The sequence below is a fragment of the Uranotaenia lowii genome, chromosome 2 (assembly GCF_029784155.1).
Source record: "Uranotaenia lowii strain MFRU-FL chromosome 2, ASM2978415v1, whole genome shotgun sequence".
NCBI lineage: Eukaryota > Metazoa > Arthropoda > Insecta > Diptera > Culicidae > Uranotaenia > Uranotaenia lowii.
Window position 1 is genome coordinate 97,806,089 of NC_073692.1, and position 18,587 is coordinate 97,824,675.

The 18,587-nt window shown below is 39.1% G+C and overlaps 1 protein-coding gene across 1 annotated transcript; it reads right to left on the reverse strand.

Annotated features, from left to right (window-relative positions):
- Positions 1-17,511: 17,511 nt before the first annotated feature.
- On the reverse strand, positions 17,512-18,587 carry LOC129749404 (uncharacterized). The gene is made up of 4 exons (XM_055744373.1): positions 18,453-18,587; positions 17,957-18,250; positions 17,792-17,902; positions 17,512-17,718 (listed from the first exon to the last, which is right to left on the reverse strand). Exons 1-4 carry the CDS (start codon positions 18,549-18,551, stop codon positions 17,635-17,637), a joined length of 588 nt encoding a protein of 195 aa, XP_055600348.1. The 5' UTR covers positions 18,552-18,587; the 3' UTR covers positions 17,512-17,634.

Below are 18,587 nucleotides of genomic sequence, written 5' to 3' on the forward strand. Positions count from 1 at the left end.
AACTGAATCTTTTGTCCGGCATCCCCCGAATTTAAGCTGAGATTAGCTTTTCAACAAGTCATCCAGTATCCGTCTGAAAAGTTTCAAATCCGTAGTCAGTATCCGCTGACTAGCATATTTTGTACTATTCTTGATCTTTTTATTATTATTTTTATCCTTATCCTATTTCCACAGCATCATTGGAGTTTTTTCAATTTCCATTCACAGTACTATTTATTTTCATTCAAAGGTATGCGGCGGTTTTTTCCAAAAGTATCATTCACCGGTATCCGCCGGTTGCTTCTTCAATCCATAGTCGGTATCCGCCGAACTATGGGAATTTATATCCTGGTATCCGCCGGTTTTCTATCCATAGCCGGAATCCGCCGGACTATGAGAATTTGTATACCGGTATCCGCCGGTTTTGATACATAGTCGGTATCCGCCGAACTATGTAAATTTGTATACCGGTATCCGCCGGTTTTCGATCCATAGCCGGTATCCGCCGAGCTATGGGAATTTATATCCCGGTATCCGCCGGTTTTTTTTATCCATAGTCGGTATCCGCCGAACTATGTAAATTTATATCTCGGTATCCGCCGGATTGCTCTAGCCTAAGTCGGTATCCGCCGAACTTAAACAAGAGTTATCAAAAATCTCGCACTCCACGGATCGTTTCGTCACTTGCAGTTTTTTTTCATATTGCCGACCGCCATTTTCTAAAAACCCGTCGTTGGCGTCTTACACTCACATTCAATTTTTTTCACTTTCACGATAAGGGGAATCAAACTGTAATTTTCTTGTCCTGTCACTGTCGCCAAAATGTGGGGCTCGTTGCGGAGTCTACTGGAGAACCGACAATCTGTATTCCCGCTTGGCCGATCAAGGTATCTTCTGTCGTTCGCAGCTTGGCAGAAGCTTGCGACTGTTCTGGCGCACGACCGACGAACGAACTGATGTTGCCAGCCCCGCTGGAGAGAAGGAGAGGATAAGAGCGAGAAATATATCAATCGTGACAGATCTTACAATGCTGGCAAATAGTGATGCCAGTTGCATTGTTTGACTTTACATTTGACATTATTCCTTTTCTCATATCCCACAAGGATCATAACTGATATGTATCAGTTCTGAGCGATCTATGTAGGCTATCAGATGATTTTTTATTTTTCGTTTTGCCTAGAAGGACAAAATCATGACTAGGTAACCGCAATGAACTGTCCAGCATGTGCTACAGCTTTTTTGAACATGTGGTCCTGGTATTTATTCAGATTTTTCCTTTTGAAACATTAATGATCGTCTATCAATAACGAGCATTATCAACAATGATGCGAGGATAGACGTTCGGGAATGATTGAGGGAGCGACGTTCAAAATGTATCACCAAGTATGTCGATCACCGTCGATTAGCCACGTGACGAATAGCAACGGTAGCCTCCGGTGGGGCATGGTATATCTTCTTGTATCAAGTTAGTGTTGATTTTCGACATATATTCAATGGGTACTTTTACCACGTGCGTATCACAGCACTCGGAGGTAGCATCATTCTAGCTAGAAACCATTCCTGATTGCTTTTCTTGAGCGATTTTCCGACCACTGAATGAAAGCCTTAAAAATAGAAAAAAAAAACAGCATGTACAGAAAACAGCTATGGGAGTAAAATACGAGTTGAGAAAACAGTCTAATGAATACGAATAAGAAGAATCACATGGGTTGTAAAACAGTGTGTCGATAAAACAGCTGTTATAGAATACGGAGAGTCGTTAGAACAGCCTTATAATTGGAAGTTGAAAAACCACCCAAATCGAAGTAAAATGCGTTAAGCATGCAGCAGTTATAGGAATAAAGCTGTGATTTGAGAAAGCACAAAAGAAAGTTAAAGCACAGACAAACAGACGGAACACTCCGTTTCCATTCTTCGCAAAACTGAATAGCTTGGCCAGGCAGCTAGGCAATGTCGCCACCAGATTGAGCCACTTCATTTTTAAGAGATTCTCATTTTCCATCATGGTAGCCGTAGCAGTTTGTTAATTTTTTTTCCTGACAACCAGAATTTTCATAAACAAATTTCATGTGAAAAGTACACAATATAGTGCAATGCATGAAGCCATTGCTCGATTCCGCCTAATTCATTGGCAGAAAAACTTAAGTATTTGCATTACATTTCCTTAGAAGCATTACATTGATTACAAAAATATTTGTTTCTAGAATCTGAATATTCAATACTTCATGCATTGCGATGCTCTGTGGAAAAGCGGAATAAATCCTGAGGTGGACTTATCTATTCCTACTACCAGATCCAGTAGTAATAAACTCAAGCTCCTTCAATTCAACAACAAACAAACAAACCTCCTGTTTCTATTGAAACTGTAGTGCTTTTTGAACATTTCCAATGCATCGAAAAATTATCCTTGTTTTCGTGGAAAATTCAAGATTCAGTGAAGAAGCAAATATTTACTGTATAGACTCAGAAGAAACCCCCCTCCCTCTTCCGCAAATCCCAATTCAAGTTTATTCTATGTGAAAAAGTTTCCAGAAATTAAATGAAAACTTGATATGGAATATAATAAAAGAAACAACAAAAAATTATGTGTCCTACAGCTTATTTATTTTTTCCATTCTCTAAAAAACATCCTAGCTCACAAGGATTTCCTATGTGACGAGACAACAACTCAACGGTAAATAACATTTCGGCAATTGATTAGTAGGGATGGCGGAATCGTAAAACACAAATGAGCCTTTCGAGGTACAACGTATGGTTTAAGTCCGCGAGTTGAAACGCTTGTGCTGGTTCAATTTCCTATGAGTCCTCTTGGTGTTCGCTTGATTGTTTGTTTTTTTTTAGATCAGTGAGGTCCACGTAAATTTTTAAATTCCCTGCAAAAAATGATACATTTATAGGGATAAACTCACGAAATTAAAAAAAAGTTTCCTTCCCAAATCCAGAGGCTCTGGGTTTTTCGCCTGGTAGAATTGTAGTTTATTGAGTTGAGTACGGACGATCTTCACAACAGCTTCTGAACTTCCACAAAACTATTGCAAATATTGATATTTATAAATTTGTACTTGATCTTCTGAACTGAATTTCGATACTGAAGCAAAAAGCCCAGCGTAAATAAATATTTGTTTATTTACTTACACATTAGTGGCATCACGATGTCATAGGCATCCTAGATCATTTTATGAAATTCTTTCTAGTTGGTAGGCAATACCGACACCAGATGGCAATACCATACCTTTGCGAAAAATCTTACGATTTTTTTTCTAAGTGTCCTGTCTGTTTGTCTGTGGTTAAAGTTTTAAAAAGCGCAGCGCGTTTGAAGAAAAGCTGCCGGAATATTAAAATTTTGAGATGAAAAAGAAAGATGTTAGTTGTAAGCATTTAAAATACTTAATGGATAGAGATGAAAATTGCCTTCACAAGGGGAGTGCGTTCTTGAAGTAGCTGCATTAAAATAGATAGCATGAAGAATTGAAATTCAGTGTAGAATATTTGCGATAGGAGTATGCATGGAAAACAGCGTCAAAACATCAAGTAGGTACATGTAGTAGCCATTCGCTTAGCAGATATATAGGAGCTCAATAGATGCGTTCATAACTAAAAATATTCGATTTTCAAATTTGCAAAAAAAAAATAAACATAATTTTGGAGGAATATGTCACGATTTCTCGTTAATGAAACAGACGGCATTCAAGCGTCAAATAGTTATTGAAATTATAGAGAAATGTTGTTGATGAAAGTGATCAATTAGTAATTTTTTTATTAAAAAATATCCGATAATTGAGAAGCAACTGGATAGTTTTAGCTCTTGAGAAAACGTCTAACTACCGCTGTGTGATGTGTCCGATTAAGGGGTAAGAACTGTAATATGTTTGATTGAAGAAAAATTTATTATGTGTTAAGTCTAAGATTTAAATATTGACATATTGACTTTTCTGTGGAGATGTTTTTAGAGATGTATTGGTTGTGGTATGAGTTTGAATATGTCATTTACGCAGTCCTTGAAGAACAAAGATACATTTCAATGAACTTTTATAAAATAAATGCGTGATTTAGCTATACAGGTGATATAATGCCGATCAGTTGCAAACGATTTTTAAATGTTTTAACAGCGCTTCCAAACTGAGTCAATTGTTATTGAACAGAAATATTGAAAGGAGAAAAATAAAATTCCTGGCAGTTCTGGATTTTCTTGAGACCAAGCAGGAGGAGATTATGCAATGATGTGTGTGAGAGTGAGAGATTTCCACCCCATGACATATGAGAGAGACGATGAAGCAAATTTTCGTGTCAGGGATCCCGAAGACTATGGTTGCCACAAGTATAGATTTATTCTCAAAAATGGAATTGGTATGGAGGAAGTAAAGAAGTTTGAAATTTGATACAGATTTGTGGAAAAAATCCTAAGGTGTTAGAAATCGAACTAACAGTAGGATTCAGAAAACACATCGAGTGAAAGTATTTTGGGAAGTAATCCATAGTTTTTTTTATAAAGGAAGAATGGATTGAGTGGCATGTCAGTTGTGTAGGCGGTTGCACAAAGGTCATGAAATGTAAACAGATATTTCATTGAATTGCGTACTGTGATCAATTTGTGTTGCTGATACATGAAGAATGAAGAATAAACATTTGAGGGTGGCATCGCTAGTTAGAATTCGTCGGCATTGGAAACTTGGATCGCTGAGAGCTCATCGAAGTTTTGAGAGTCGTCGTATGGCCTAAGAAAAGAAAAAAGAAGAAAAATAACCGCAGTTCATGGATGTCACAAATTTTCCTAGAAAAGTCATGATATTTGGCTAATTTTGGTACAGATTCTGAACGCACATTTGAAAGACTAATTTGATAATGAAATTTGGAACAGATTCTTCAACATTCTTCACCAACACTTTTAAAAAAAAAGAGAGCTTGAAGTATGGGTTGATAGCTACAAACCAAATCGAACGACTACATTGGATTACAGCCAGAATTTAAAAATAACGATGGTTGGAAGTACGAGCATTACTTTCTACAGCAGTTTAGAGCCTCCGAATAAAAACAATACCATGCATGAAATGTTAAATGTTTGGATACCTAAAAAAATATATGACGGGAGTCCGAGAATGTGGAAAATTCAGACAAAAATCTGGAAGATTGACATCGCTGATAAAGAAGTAGTAAGTGAGAAGATCTCCTCACGATATTGTTTGTGAATTTTCATCATCCGAACAGAGGTGGATGAGAGAATAATGCTAAAGCAGTGTTGCCACATCCAAATCTGTATCGCACATCGAAAAAATCTTTTTCATCTGTACTGAAAACTCAAGAATCCTTACCAAAATCTGTACCGAAGAAAACAAAGTTCTGCATTCATGGTGTTGATATGTGAAGATTTTGTTTCCTTATTTTTAATCTTAAAAAAGATTAATACTTTATTCAGTTCAGTTTTTTATTTTAACACGTTTTGTGAAACTCATTTAATCATTTTTATTTTCGCTCTTTATAAAACTGACATTAAAAATATTTTTCATACACTTCCTAATGTTCATGATGTTTATACATAGTTTTATGAAAACGATTTTTGAGCGTCATATTTAATACGACATTTTTCGATCCGCCGTTTAATCTTAAATAACATTTCGTTCTAAGGATAGCCTCCAATGTGTAAACACTCAGGCGATTACGAACTTTGGTTTTATTGGCATTTACTTGCGAGAAAATGCGTTCAACCACTGCTGACGAGTGGGCGATTATAATCAGTTATTTAATCATTTGTAGCAAATTTAGACAATTTATTGCTCCGTCGTATACTTCCCTGTAAGGAATTCTGATCCTCAGAATAATAAAGGCTAACTTTTGACTTATTGTTTATAAAGTTTTCGATAAACTGGATGTAAGCAAAATGTAGAAACTTTTTGCAGTTTTTAAATGTAAAAAATCTGCACAAATCTGTATTAAATTTTGAAAATCAGTAATCTGTACGTACAGATTCTGTACCAAAAATGAGCTAAAATATCTGGACCCGTCTAAATAAATCTGTACATGTGGCAACCATGTGCTGAAGGTATCCTGCAGGGTGAGTCAGTAGGGTGGGTGCATATTGAGGAAAGGTAGGCAAGGGGTACCAAAAGTTTCTCATTGGTGGGGGGGTGGAGACGGAGCGTTTTTTGACAGCGAATTGTTCGTCTACCATGCCTACGATTACGATTGCCTGTCACAAGATGGACGATTCCGTGCATTGGTATAAGAACACACCTGAAGCTTTACCCGCCTTGGTATCCTGACTGCGTCCATGTAAACGCACACCACAGGGATAAGAATATAAGAACAAGACAAACCGCTGTATGTATTGCAGAGAAACGAGATTTGGAAAACATGTGATGCAATCATCGAGATCGCTTGATGTCCTCATTGTCAACACAGAGAGAGAGAGGTTTAGCTGAGTCACAGCAGACTTTTTAGCATGCATTGCTAGCTAAGCTAGCTAGGCAGAACAGCGAAATGAATCTTTTAGGCTAGAACTACAGATGCATAGTAGAGTATTAGAAGCGTGGGGTTGAAACACGATGGTGGTTTGAAAGGGCTTAAAATCGCACTCTTGAAAAAATGTCCAGAGAGGAAGGGAGATGTGTGGGACACATTGAATGTATTTTTTAATGGTTTTGGGTAGGAATGCACAGTGGCAATGCTTTTGTTGTTTTTATTTAGTAGAATTTAGATGTTACCAGGTTTCAGCAAAACAAAAATCTTTCTCTTCTTCGACAAGAGCCATTGGCATGAAAAAATCTAAACCAGCTATAGTGAGCAAAACAAAAATAGTATTATTATGTGTTTTCCTGGTTAAATTATGAATGATAGAAAATCATGAAAATTATTCTCTAAAATTTGTTTCTATTTGACTCTACGAACTATTTGAGTAGATTACTGCATTTTTAAGGTGTTTTTATAATCTACCACAATAGATCAACTACTGGTCGCAGTGGGCTCTTCCCTGCAAGGAAAAAAAAATCTTCCAAAGGTTTTAAGGAGAGTTTTAAAAGATTCTTATCTAGAACTAAGAAATTTGACATTTTATCTAAAAGGTGATACGGTCAAAGGAAAACGCGTGTAAATCGGTGAATTCGTTTATTTAAAAAATCAAATTAAATTTCTTTTTAAAGTTTAATTAATATAAAATTCAGGAAAAATATTCAGTTAGGCTTCCGCTTTTCCAAATCCGAATTGCCGGGCCTTACGCTTAACCCCTGCCATCAGATTTTATACAGCCACCTTGTCCACCTTCTTCGCCGCAGAAAGCCAGTTTGCCTTGAACTGCTGCTCGTCCTTAGCAGTTTTTTTGGCCTTCCTTAGGTTCCGCTTGACAATAGCCCAGTATTTCTCAATTGGGCAGAGCTCTGTCGTGTTGGGAACCACCTGCACGTTGTTGGCGGTATACCACTCCATGGCTTTTTTACCGTAATGGCAAGATGCCAAATCCGGCCAAAACAGTACGGAACAACCGTGTTTCTTCAGGAAAGGCTGCAGACGTTTATTCGAACACCCTTTCACGTAAATTACTTGGTTGACAGTCCCGGAAGCTATGAAAACGCTGCTTTTCAAGCCACAGGTTCAAATGGCTTGCCAAATAAGATATTTCTTCGCGAACTTTGACAGTTTATTGTTTATTGTTTATTGTTTATTGTTTATAAAAAAAACCATCTGACGTAAATGTCTTAATGGTTTACTTAATCTAGGTCTATCTTGACATACATTCAAAGTTTTCTTATTAATTAGTTCTTAATTGGTCACTTATGCTGGATTCGATCAAGCGTTTAAAGGTTGCAGTTGAGCCATTAAAGTCAAAGAGAGCATAATTGCGTAAGAAGCTTACTTTTGCAGAACGCAGAGGGTCATTGCTACCATAGCGCGTATTTCTTGATTCCAGTGATAGCCAGTCACGATTTCGCAGGGTTCTTTCTGGAGCATAAATATGACAGCGCGAAAGTATCCAAGAGCAATCGATTTCGTTTTTGAGAATTTTCGCCACAAACAGTGATTGGCTAATATCATGGCGATTCGACAGCGTGTGGAGGCCAAGCAAAGCGCAGCGTTGTGCATAAGGTGGCAGATTTCGAGGATTATCCCACGGTAGATCACGCAGAGCATAACGTACGAATTTTCGTTGAACCGCTTCAAAACGCGCCACCCATGTAGTTTCGAATGGCCACCACACCAGATTTGCAGATTCTAATATTGAACGAACAAGGCAGCAATACAGAGCTCGTAGACAAACAGGATCTGTAAATTCTTTACTCAGACGTATGACAAACCCCAGCATTCGATTGGCCTTTTCAAGTGTAGCACAGTAGTGTTCCTTGAATGTCATATGACTATCCAAAACAACGCCAAGGTCCTTAATTTGATTAACACGATGTAGAAGTTCACCCTGGATATAATAGTCGTACAAAAATGGAAGTTTCTTGCGTCCAAATGTTATGATACAGCACTTAGAAACGCTTAAGGCCAGTAGGTTGACAGCACACCAGTTCACTACTGTATCGAGGAATTGCTGAAGTATCTGACAATCTGCCAAACTGTTAACGTTCAGAAAAATTTTCAAATCATCCGCGTACATAAGTACTCCGCATCCAAAAAGCAGCATATTAATATCATTGCAGAACAGGGTGAACAATAAAGGGCCCAAATTACTTCCTTGTGGTACTCCTGAAGTCGGAATGAAATCTGAAGATTCAGATGTTCCGATTTTAACAGCAAGACGACGATTTGTTAAATAGCTTCTGATCCACGCACAAAATCTCTCAGATAATCCCAGGCGTTCTAGCTTTAAAAGTAAAATTAAGTGATTAACTGAGTCAAACGCCGCAGTGATGTCCGTGTAAATTGCGTCGACTTGTTTGCCACTATCCATGTTAGATATGCAAAATGATGTGAACACTGCCAGGTTAGATGTTACCGAACGTTTCGGGAAAAAACCGTGTTGATTGTCCGAAATCCAGTTCCTGCAGGCTGCAAACATAACATCGTTGACAATCCTCTCTAGGACCTTCGAGCAGGCAGCTAGTGATGTGACACCACGATAATTGCGAACCTCTTGCTTATCACCCTTTTTGAAGACTGGGCTCATGAAAGATCTTTTCCAGGTGGCAGGGAACCGATGTTGTTGTAAGGACTGATTAAAAATATAAGTCAGGGGCTTAACAAGTATAGTGCAACACTTTTTCAACACGCACGCAGGTATTCCATCCTGCCCGGCTGAGGTAGAGTACTTTAAGTTTTTGTTGTTTGTTTTTGTAGTTTCATGTACTTGAAAATATCTGCTACCTTTACCCTTCCTTTGGCCGTATAAAACTCCTGTCCCGGAAGCTGCTTGTAGTCGGCTTTGATGTAGGTTTCGTCGTCCATTACCACGCAGTCAAACTTCGTCAGCATCGTCGTGTACAGCCTCCGTTATCGCGCTTTGGCCGTCGTATTTTGTTTATCTTCGTGATTTAGAGTCACTAGCTTCTTGTAAGTCGATAGTCCGGCTCGTTTTTTGGCTCGATGCACGGTTGTAGACGATACACCCAGCTTATTTGCGGCATCTCAGAGACAGAGGTTAGGGTTTCGCTTGAATCTACCACCAACTCTCTTTGTCGTCTCAGCGGCTTTCGGTTTTCGATTTCCGCTCGATCCAGACTTCCTGGCTGTCGACAAACGTTCCCCAAACACTTTAATTACATTTGTAACGGTTGATTTGGCAACTTTTAGCGATTTTGCCAGCTTTGCGTGCGAGTAGCTCGGATTTCCGCGATGCGCGAGCAAAATTTTGATACGCTGCTCTTCTTCCTTGGACGAAATTTCGACAACTGAAGAGTGAATTCCAAAATCAAAATAGGAGCACACACCTTCAAAATAAGGGGTGTTCAGGTTTTTTAAATGCAAAATTGAAGAAATACCCAAGTAACCATAATCATTAAGCCAAAACCCTGAATCAGCATTAAATCAACATTTTTAATGCAAGTTAGCATGAAATCACCATTTCTAATGCGAGTTGGCATTAAATCAACATTCATAATGCTTTTTTGTTTTATAGGGGAGATAAGGGCATAACGAGCACCCAGGGCATAATGAGCACTCCTTTTTTCTACATAAGTACGTATTTTCTTAAACAAATTTTCATAAGGATTTGTTGCGTACTATCCATAGTATTAATTTTTCACCAAAAAAGCAATATCCTTCTCATCTTTACAGAAATATTAAATAATAACCAGCAAGGTTCTCAAGTGACGAAAATATTATAATTTTTGAGCACCACCAAATAAGCTTTTATGACCTTTAAATCATTTTGATCTGAAATGTACGCACTGCAACATGATCTACACATTGTTTCTCAATTTACAACATCATAAAATTTTTGATTTTTCACTTTAATCAATTTTAAAACGCTTTTTTACTTTAATTTGTTCACTAGAGGCGAATAGAGCACTTTCAATAAAGGCATAATGAGCATTTTCTGCCGAGGAATCTAGCAGCGAATTCAATTCGATGAAGTCAACTGAACAATAGAGCTACAGCTTGGCTTGTTTCGTCTGTCGATTTGGCCTATTGGTAAGGTGTCGGAGAGGCAATCAGTAGACTCGAGTTCGATTCCTGATCGAGGGGATTTTTTTTTGCACATACCATTCATGATTGATTTTTTTTATTGTTACATTATACGGCTAATAGCATCAAAGCATCATCCGTCAAACAAAACACCAGAAACATAATGCATGAGCATGTGTTCATTCTTTGAATTCTACAAACAAACCAAGATTATTTTGTTATTGCTTTGTTTGATGAATCTACGCCTCACCGTTTAGTGCAATCATGATCATGAATGATATATGGAAAAAAAAATCACCTCGACCAGGAATCGAACCCGAGCCTACTGATTACCTTTCCTACATCCAACCAATAGGCCAAATCGTCAAGTTAAGCTGTAGCTCTATTATTCAGTTGACTTCATCGAGTCGAATTCGCTGCTAGATTCCCCGGCTGAAAATGCTCATTATGCCTTCAATAATGGTGCTCATACTGCCTCGGGGGGTTTCTCATTATGCCTCTACAGTGACTGGTTTTCAGCTTTTGGCAAAAATTTTTAAAATGCATTTTCAAACGTTTTTATCTTCTTTTTCAAGTTTCATACAGTTAGGCAATAGACTATTTGAGTGTCTGAACACGAAACAATGATGTAGTTCACATATTACAGCTGTTCTCTATGGTTAAATAAGCGTTTTCCTTAAGGTGGCCATTATGCCCCCATCTCCCCTATAAGCATTATTAATGCATAGAAGCAATAAAGAAATTAGCACTAATGATAGCACTATATGCACATATAGAGTAGCTCTAAAGTTAATAAGCTTTACGAGTGGTGTGACCCGAAGAGTACTTGAAGTACGGGTTTTTTCACCCACCTTATCAGCATCAAGAGAGGTCGAAATGGTTAAGGCGCAAGGAGAGATAAAGGCTGCTGCGGGATCCTCGGTTCGAGACTCAGAAGAATTCATTAAGCAGGCATATATAATCCCCCTTCATTCAGCAGGTTGATTGATGTTGCAGATAAAAATTATTTATTTAATTTTTTTAATTTATATTTTTATTTAATTTTAATTATTCAAAAAATAATAATTAAATAAACAAAAGGTGTTCTAAGTATGCATTGTTAATGCTTTTATACGGCTTGCGAAAAATGACGTTTTGATGGTGTTCTAATTCAGCATTTGTAATGCTTATTAAAGGCTATGTTGTGATAGCATTTAATCAACCCGCTATTTCGCCTTTTTAGCATTAAATCTGCATTATATACGTGTAAAACTTTACGGTTCCGTGTCCATAGGGAAATCTCCTGTGGTCCGGTTATTTACCTGTTCTGCTTTCTCGAGCGAGCTGCCGTCTGCCCAGACGATCACGCGGGGCCAAACTGACGCAACCGAAGCAAGCGTCTGACGTCTTGCAGAGGAATCCTTATCCAATGAGGTACACTTTTACTAAGGTGGCGCAAGTGGACACACACTATTGTACGTCCGAAATTGACTAACGCTTATTGAGTATGATGAAGGAGGAATACCCACTAGCTCATATCCCACATTCTCCCTCTTCTCTATACAAAAACGAGAAAAAAAAATATCGCATCTCAAATTCTGTTATTTTCAAATGTTGCATTTTGCGCTAAAACGACAACGCTCTTTGTATCTTCACACACATTTTTTTTTGGCAATGTTCAACTTTCAACTATTCAATAGGAATAAAATCTACGTTACAGTTTTTTCCTCCCGGAATGATGTGTTTCGGATTGATGAAAATGATATAATGTAGTTAAACCCGAGTGGTCTCACATAACTAATTTTTCAATAACGTTTAACGATAAAATTATTTGGAGATATTCGGGTGATATGTAGATTATCGTATCAAGCATTAGGTGATAAACGTTTTTCAATAAATAGGCTCTGAAATACAGCTTTCAACGTTTCATTCCACTCTTGAAAAAAAGGTTAAGGAGATGAAAACAAATCGATTAAAATCCAAACAAAAGTTTCAACGGCTTTTGAAATCGTAGTTCTTTATTGCAGCAATATTTTATTAAATAAATTAAACCCTTTCGAAATGTTTATCCTCAATTGACACATTCAGCTCTGTTAACACCAATGTGGTACAAATAAGGTGATGAACAAACACACACACTATTACAGAACTCGCTATTCAAAAAGTAAAAAGGTAAACAAAGCCTATGTCACTTGCCAGGATGTTTATGTATCCTAGGCGAGAATCGTAAACAGCATTTAACCATGTTTTTTTCTCTAGTTTTCGCTGGTACAGCGATGATGCTTGTTTGTTTGAAAATGCAACTGACGCCACGAATTGTCTTGGTTACGATGTTTACAAAAAACTTTTAACACTTAGCACGGGATTTCCATCGCCACCTGAGATGTGTATACAGGTTGTGTTAACACCGGCTGTGTCTTTGGTTTGAAAATTAAGAATTATCATCATTTGCTTTTAAGCGTGTATCATTTCAAAACAAAAGAACGTAAACAAACGGAATCGTTTCTGCAACCCAGGCATCCACATCACAGAAAACTATTCACGAAGAAATCCAGCCGGGCTTTCCTTCGCCAAATCCACCTTGTTTTTCATAAAAAAACCATCGTTTCGGTAAACACCTCATGCGAACCTTGGCAATAGTCGGTAAAATACATCACCTCGAAAAACAAGCCAGAATCAACTTCTTTCATCTCTCCAGCGACCCACGAAGGACTCACAACTGCAACACTCGAACGAACCATTAGCAACAGAGACGGGTAGGCGGCCCGCTACCCTCAAGGTGTGGACACCAATCAGATCTAGAGAACATCCGAAAATGACGAACACCAGAACGAAAACGCTGAAACCCAAGCCCTGCACCTTTGTAGGAAGTGAAATGCTTCTGATCTGCTTGATACTCCACTGTTACAATCAATGCTGTCCCGAACTGAAGCGGCCCTATGCACGACTGCAAATCTTGAAACCAGCTCTGTGTCCGTTTGTCAATCATTTCCGAAACAAAGTGCCGGTCATCTGCATCTTAAAGCCTGAGCCTTTTCCAACAAACCGGAAACCCTCGCATATCGGCCACGATAGTACACTGATCAATGTCAAAGGAGGCAATTCAAACCTTTCCTGCTTCCAGCGAGCAAACGCGTTCCGAAGATTTTCTATAGCTCCACACTCAACTGAGAATTTAAGTTCGACTCAGTGCGTCATTTTTTCTTTCCTACGGAACATTTCAAATTTATCTAACTTGAGTAAACCATTCTAGGTGATTTCCGTTACCATAACTTCACTTACACTGGTGTCAATGTGAACTACTTCCGGGAGCTTCAGAGATGGAATTAGACTGTTTTACTAATAAACACCTCGAGCTGAGACACGTCTACTGGGTCGACAATAAACCCGATTTTTTTTTGCAGGAGCAACCATCTGCAGCTAAGCATCAATGAATAGTTGCAGTTCGTTTTCGTGGATTCAGTTTGGGACTAATTTGCTGGAGAAAATGTGTTGAAGAATTGAGTTTGTATGTTTTTTTCTTATGTGGGCCACCATGGGACAAAGCTAGGCTGTGCGGAAATTAAATTATTGAGGCAACTAAAACTCAGCCGAGCCCAGTCTATCAAACTTAGCATTCATACACGATAAAAATCGACCCCAGGGGGTTAAGTCACATGTGCCGTTTGAAAAATATATATATATATATATCGGTCTCTATTGTACAACTATAAATTAGTTGTTTTTTCAATTCACAACGACGTTTTTGTATCCCATCAATGGCTGTTTGCATACCTTTTTCATTAGACTACAAAGCAATCATAAAACAAATTTATTCGAAAGCTACATTCTACCGTACGTACAATCTCACTCCTGGTTTACTTAAGTAAAGTCTTGTACACGAATCCCACACTTGCAATCCTCGAACCATTCTAAAAGCAAAAGTAAAAAGTATGTCCAGTTTGTAACTCGTATGAAAAGGATTTCTCTCTTAGGAACACTGGCAGCATAATGGCTACCGAGTGAGATTATATTCGTTGTCGAAAAGGGGGTCAGCTTAGTTCGATTACCAAGGTTGGGCGTAGCCGATTGAATCGCTGAACTGAACAAAAGCAACGTAAATCCTTAACGTGATCCTCTGAGACTTCAAACCACCTTTTCCACTTTATTTTTTTAATAGAATAATTGGTACAGAAGACTATCATTTCTGTCATTTTTCTACCATTCTGATAGTTTTGTATCAGCACATTGTGAGTCCTATGGGGGCTGACTCATACAATACAATATCATCGCCATATGGCGACCGTGATGGAATACGAAGTCTGGTCAGTCTTCTTACCTGGCGTAGTCATACCTTGTTTGAACTTTCTTCTGGCGTTTTCTCTTAAGGTAAAGCTGACAATCCGACTTTGTTGAAGCTAGCGTTTAGGCCTGAATGCTGGCATTTCCGCCTGTTCTTAGTGGTGACGCACTCTCCTGGGGTGCAGGCATGTTTGCCGGGTGAGCTGGCGTACTCGCTTTTGGGAGCTGGCCTTTCTGTCTGGTAAACTGGCGTACTCGCCTGGGGGTGCTGGCAGTTCTGCCTTGTAAACTGGCGTACTCGCCTGAGGGTGCTGGCATTTCTGCCGGGTGAACTGGCGTACTCGCCTGGGGGAGCTGGCATTTCTGCCTAGTAAACTGGCGTACTCGCCTGAGGGTGCTGGCATTTCTGCCGGGTGAACTGGCGTACTCGCCTGGGGGAGCTGGCATTTCTGCCTAGTAAACTGGCGTACTCGCCTGAGGGTGCTGGCATTTCTGCCGGGTGAACTGGCGTACTCGCCTGGGGGGAGCTGGCATTTCTGCCTTGTCAACTGGCGTACTCGCCTGGGGAAACTGGCGTACTCGCCTGGGGGAGCTGGCATTTCTGCCTAGTAAACTGGCGTACTCGCCTGAGGGTGCTGGCAGTTCTGCCGGGTGAACTGGCGTACTCGCCTGGGGGGAGCTGGCATTTCTGCCTTGTCAACTGGCGTACTCGCCTGGGGAAACTGGCGTTCTCGCCTGGGGAAACTGGCGTACTCGCCTGGGGAAACTGGCGTACTCGCCTGGGGGAGCTGGCATTTCTGCCTTGTCAACTGGCGTACTCGCCTGGGGAAACTGGCGTACTCGCCTGGGGAAACTGGCGTACTCGCCTGGGGAAACTGGCGTACTCGCCTGAGGGTGCTGGCATTTCTGCCGGGTGAACTGGCGTACTCGCCTGGGGGGAGCTGGCATTTCTGCCTTGTCAACTGGCGTACTCGCCTGGGGGAGCTGGCATTTCTGCCTAGTAAACTGGCGTACTCGCCTGAGGGTGCTGGCATTTCTGCCGGGTGAACTGGCGTACTCGCCTGGGGGGAGCTGGCATTTCTGCCTTGTCAACTGGCGTACTCGCCTGGGGAGGCTGACATTTCTGCCTTGTAAACTGGCGTACTCGCCTGGGGGTGCTGACATTTCTGCCTTGTAAACTGGCGTACTCGCCTGAGGGTGCTGGCATTTCTGCCGGGTGAACTGGCGTACTCGCCTGGGGGAAATGGTTTAGCTACATTCGGTTTTTTTGGTTAATGTAAACTTACCATGTGTCGGCTATCTGACTGCCAGCTTCACTGTCAACTATGGCCACCATTTTTTTTTTGCACTACCGAATCCAACTATGGCCACCATTTTTTTTAGCAACACAAATTATTAAACCACCAGGAGATTTCCCTCTATCTACCACTACACAATTCTATTTGAAAAACCTGGTAGGATCGCCAATATAAAACTTTACGGTTCCGTGTCCATAGGGAAATCTCCTGTGGTCCGGTTATTTACCTGTTCTGCTTTCTCGAGCGAGCTGCCGTCTGCCCAGACGATCACGCGGGGCCAAACTGACGCAACCGAAGCAAGCGTCTGACGTCTTGCAGAGGAATCCTTATCCAATGAGGTACACTTTTACTAAGGTGGCGCAAGTGGACACACACTATTGTACGTCCGAAATTGACTAACGCTTATTGAGTATGATGAAGGAGGAATACCCACTAGCTCATATCCCACAATACGCATATAGTGCAAAACAAGCATTAATACAGAGTTATATATGGGAATATAGTGTTGATTAAGGGCTATGTTTTAGTGCTTATGGTTACTTGGGTATGTCAAGTTGATATTGACAAAATTTTGACCGTATCAGCCTGTATAATTCTTTATCCACCTGCTTCAATTTTTCATGAACATGACGTGAAATTAAAAAAAAAAACAAAATGATATGTGTTAAATTTGAGCTAAAAAAAGCAGATGAGAATTCAAAAAATTTTAAGGTTTTTATCAGTAAACCACACTTTTTTGCAGCTTCAAGTCGTAGATGCAGCACTATCTTGGATTTTAACTCAAATTAAGACCTAATACCTGTTTGCCAGGTTTATTCAAGTCCATACTACTCGATATAGTTTTCCAGCACAGTTTTGTTGGAGTTCACCCCGAAGAAATCTTTTCTAGATTTTCAAAAACTCACCAGCACAAGAATGTACTGTCAAAATGTTCGCAATACTCAACTTCCAGTTCATTTGCAAATCATACTTCTAATACTGCTAGTTTGACTGTTTAAAAAACTTAATATTTTTAAACGAAAGCCTGTGTTTTAGGTTCAAATTTAGACAAAAATCTATGCATTATCCTTTCACGTCATGTTATGAAAAAATTAAGCAGGTTGATAAAGTATTATAGCTCAAATGTTAAACCATATTTCCATATTTTTGGTCCTCAACGCCAATTATTACATCGAAAAAAAAATTAAACTTAGACTTGAATAATTCGTTGAACAATTAAAAACAAATTTTAGAGGAGAGTTTGGATGATTTGAAAATCATCATGTTTTTTTTTTAACTAGCGAAAAAAAAGGTGGTACAATTCCTGTTTCGTTCACTTTGGTAACGTCATCATGTTAAAGCTCGAATACAATCAACAAGAAAATAAGTTAACGAATGGGTAAAAAATAACAACAATGCCGAACAGGAAACAAATCAACACTTGAACATTGCCTCAGATCAGTATCCGAAATTGTGAGTTACCTCGTGTTTTGTTATGTTTGCATTTATTTCATTTTCAATTTTGATGTATTTATGTATGTAATGGTTTTGGTCGATTTCCTCATCAGTCTTTATTGGATTCCGCGCTTTTGTTTTTAGAATAATTTTCTTTGAACATTTCAGCTTGCATTCTGATACAAGAATCTCCCTGAAAATTGAATTTACGTAGATATATTTTTGAATTCGTTCATAATTTTTCATTATGTAAAAAACATACTCACATTATTGTGTTTAATTTTTATTTCCAGCACAGGTTTTCCGAACAATAATGGAAGAAATTGCTTGAATGGATTTGCGTTGACAACATGCTTAGAATCAGCACAGATCGTAGTCTGAAAAATAAGTTTACATCACACATTTAGTCGATTTCTTTTTCTAACACTTACCTTTTCTACCGGACACGTGTTGGGAAAATTGAAAGTATTAAGAATTGGGTACGCCAGGGACCATTTACTTATTTTTGCGCAAAGATCCTGTTCGCCCTTTATAACGGGGATCCCGAATACCCTCACAATATATACGGCTGTAGCATTTTCGTAACCCTTGATTTCTACGCAGCCATGCGATCGGACCAAGCATCTTCTGCTCAAGCTGACGATGAAGTTTTCTTGAATTTTTACGACCGGATCCGGACCGGCACAGTTTTCCGTCTTTTCAATTCGAAAGTTATAGCCGCCATTCTGCAGAAATGTTCAGAAAAGGAGTTCAAACAGTTAAAAAAAATGTTTCAAATGAGCGATTCAGATAAAATTGCCGAAAATATCAAAATAATGTTACCCAAGAATGTTGGCTTCATATTCATACATTTCCGATAAAAACACTCTGATTTTGACATTTTTTTCTCGTTTCGTGAAAACAACTTAGCCTAAGAAAACTACTTACACATGCATGAACTGAAGGCAAAATTAAAATTAAAATTATCGCAAGGCCAGTTATACAAATCCAGAAGATAACACTAGTTTCAAGCTTCAAGGATTTCATAATTCTAGTACAACCTCACCGGATCTAGAGTAGAAA

What these genes read in the sequence shown, in the direction of transcription:
- LOC129749404 (XM_055744373.1), bottom strand. Translation starts at nt 18,551, where the DNA reads ATGAAATCCTTGAAGCTTGAAACTAGTGTTATCTTCTGGATTTGTATA. An exon ending in TGCCTTCAGTTCATGCATGT is followed by an intron (nt 18,251 to 18,452) that starts GTAAGTAGTTTT and finishes ACATTTCTGCAG; the next exon opens with AATGGCGGCTATAACTTTCG. An exon ending in ACACGTGTCCGGTAGAAAAG is followed by an intron (nt 17,903 to 17,956) that starts GTAAGTGTTAGA and finishes CTTATTTTTCAG; the next exon opens with ACTACGATCTGTGCTGATTC.